Source organism: Dipodomys ordii, unplaced genomic scaffold (assembly GCF_000151885.1).
Source record: "Dipodomys ordii isolate 6190 unplaced genomic scaffold, Dord_2.0 Scaffold108, whole genome shotgun sequence".
Lineage (NCBI taxonomy): Eukaryota > Metazoa > Chordata > Mammalia > Rodentia > Heteromyidae > Dipodomys > Dipodomys ordii.
The window spans coordinates 1,896,083-1,897,863 of record NW_012267324.1 but is presented as its reverse complement, the minus strand read 5'-3'; the positions used below and the strand labels follow the sequence as shown (position 1 = coordinate 1,897,863).

At 73.9% G+C, this 1,781-nt stretch overlaps 1 protein-coding gene across 1 annotated transcript in view; it reads left to right on the top strand.

Moving 5' to 3' along the window:
- Ccdc124 (coiled-coil domain containing 124) overlaps positions 1–707 on the top strand; it is a 4,593-nt gene extending 3,886 nt beyond the window's left edge. Inside the window, 1 exon segment of the mRNA XM_013028390.1 lies at positions 100–707. Within this exon segment, the coding sequence (XP_012883844.1) occupies positions 100–496 (397 nt within the window). The 3' untranslated portion in view covers positions 497–707.
- Positions 708–1,781: the final 1,074 nt, after the last annotated feature.

Genomic DNA, 1,781 nt, shown 5'->3' with positions numbered 1-1,781 from the left:
CTGGGGGCGGGGCCCGGGAGCTGGGTACCCTGGGGGCGGGGCCAGGGGCTGGGTACCCTGGGGGCGGGGCGGGTGCTCTGGGGGCGGGGCCTCCGGCAGGGCCAGCCCTGTGCGGGTACCATATCTGGGGCAGAGCTGGACAAAGGGGGCTGCGGCCTGGGGGCATAGCCTTGGGCGAGACCGCGTTGCTGGGGACCGCACCACCATGGCCGGGCTGATGGGGTCTGGGGTGACCCCCGGGCGGGCTCGCGAGCCCCGCCCCACCCCCTGACGCCCCCTGCCCACTCGCAGCGTGGCGGAGGAGGCCGACCGGCACCCCGAGCGCCGCATGCGAGCGGCGTTCGCCGCCTTCGAAGAGGTCCAGCTGCCCCGACTGAAGCAGGAGAACCCCAACATGCGGCTGTCCCAGCTGAAGCAGCTGCTGAAAAAGGAATGGCTGCGCTCCCCGGACAACCCCATGAACCAGCGGGCGCTGCCCTTCAACGCCCCTAAGTGAGCGGAGCCGGGGCGCCGCCCCACGGCCCAGCCTCCACCCCGCCCCGCGCCCTCCGGCCGGCCGGCTCCCAGGACTGCGGAGTTCGGGGCCCCTGGCCCCTTCCGGGGCCCGCGCCAGCACCACCGCCCCCTCCCGCCGGAGGGCCCCGCTCCGTGACCCTGTCCCCGTGCGCGCACGCCTAGAGCCCCGGAGCCGAGCTCCCAATAAAGCGGTGGACAAGGCGTTGGGGCCGATGTGATGTCGCAGCCCGCTGCGCTGGCCAGGGCCGGAAGACGGGTGGGACTTGAGCCTGGCTGCGCTCCTCCGGCCTCCACAGGAGCTGTGTGGGGTGAGGACGGGGCGCCGCGCCGCAGGAGACGCGGGCAGCCATCTGCACCCCGACCCCGTGGGCCGCGGCAGGGTGGCACGGGCAGTGCCATCCAGGGAAGGCACGGGTGTGTGGCTTCCCGGCCGGGGAAACTGAGGCATGAGGGTGGGAGTGGGTGGAAGTACATACCGGGCCACGTAGGTCTGCTGCCAGGCGCCCTGCACCCAGGAGCCCCGCGCCCGGCACGGCCCGCGGGTGGACGGGGAGGACGTCCCCGGGAAAGGCCGCCCGTGTCCCGCGGCCCCCATCCTCCCAGCGCGAGGCCTGGCCCGCCCCAGAGCAGGAGCTACCTGCAGCGGAGCAGGACCGGGAAGGGCGGTGCGAAGCTCCAGCAGGCCTGCGTTCCCATCCCACCCGGGCCTAACGGCCTCGCCCATTTCTTCCCTAGAAAACTGACGGGAGCCGGGGCCAGGACCCCGCCCCGGCAAAGCGGAGCGGGGCGGTGGGGAGGGCGGGAGCCACCACTTCCGGTTACTCCCCCCGAAAGTCGACGCGGCCTCGCCCCGTCGTGGGGGGGGAAATTCCGGGCCGCGCCTGCGCACGCACAGCTGGGAATCCCCGGCAGGGAGGGGGCGGGGAGTCCCGAGCCTTCCCAGCCCCCCTTGCACGCGTTACCAGGACGACTGCCGGGCCCCCTCTGCGCATGTGTCTGGGCCGGGACGCGCGCGCCGGGGCTTTCCCTCCGCGCTCAGGCTGGGGCCGAGCACCCTCTCTGTGCGCATGCGTGGATCTCTCGTTCTCACACACAGAGCGCCCTCTCTGTGCGCATGCGTGGATCACACCCCCCACCCGGGGTCGGGGAATCCTTTCCCGCCGCAGTGCGCATGGGGGCGGGGCGGGGAAACCGGCTCAAACCAGAGTGGGGTTCGCCCGGGAGGCGGCGGGGGCGGCCGCCAGCGCGGGGTCTTCCCGAGGTTC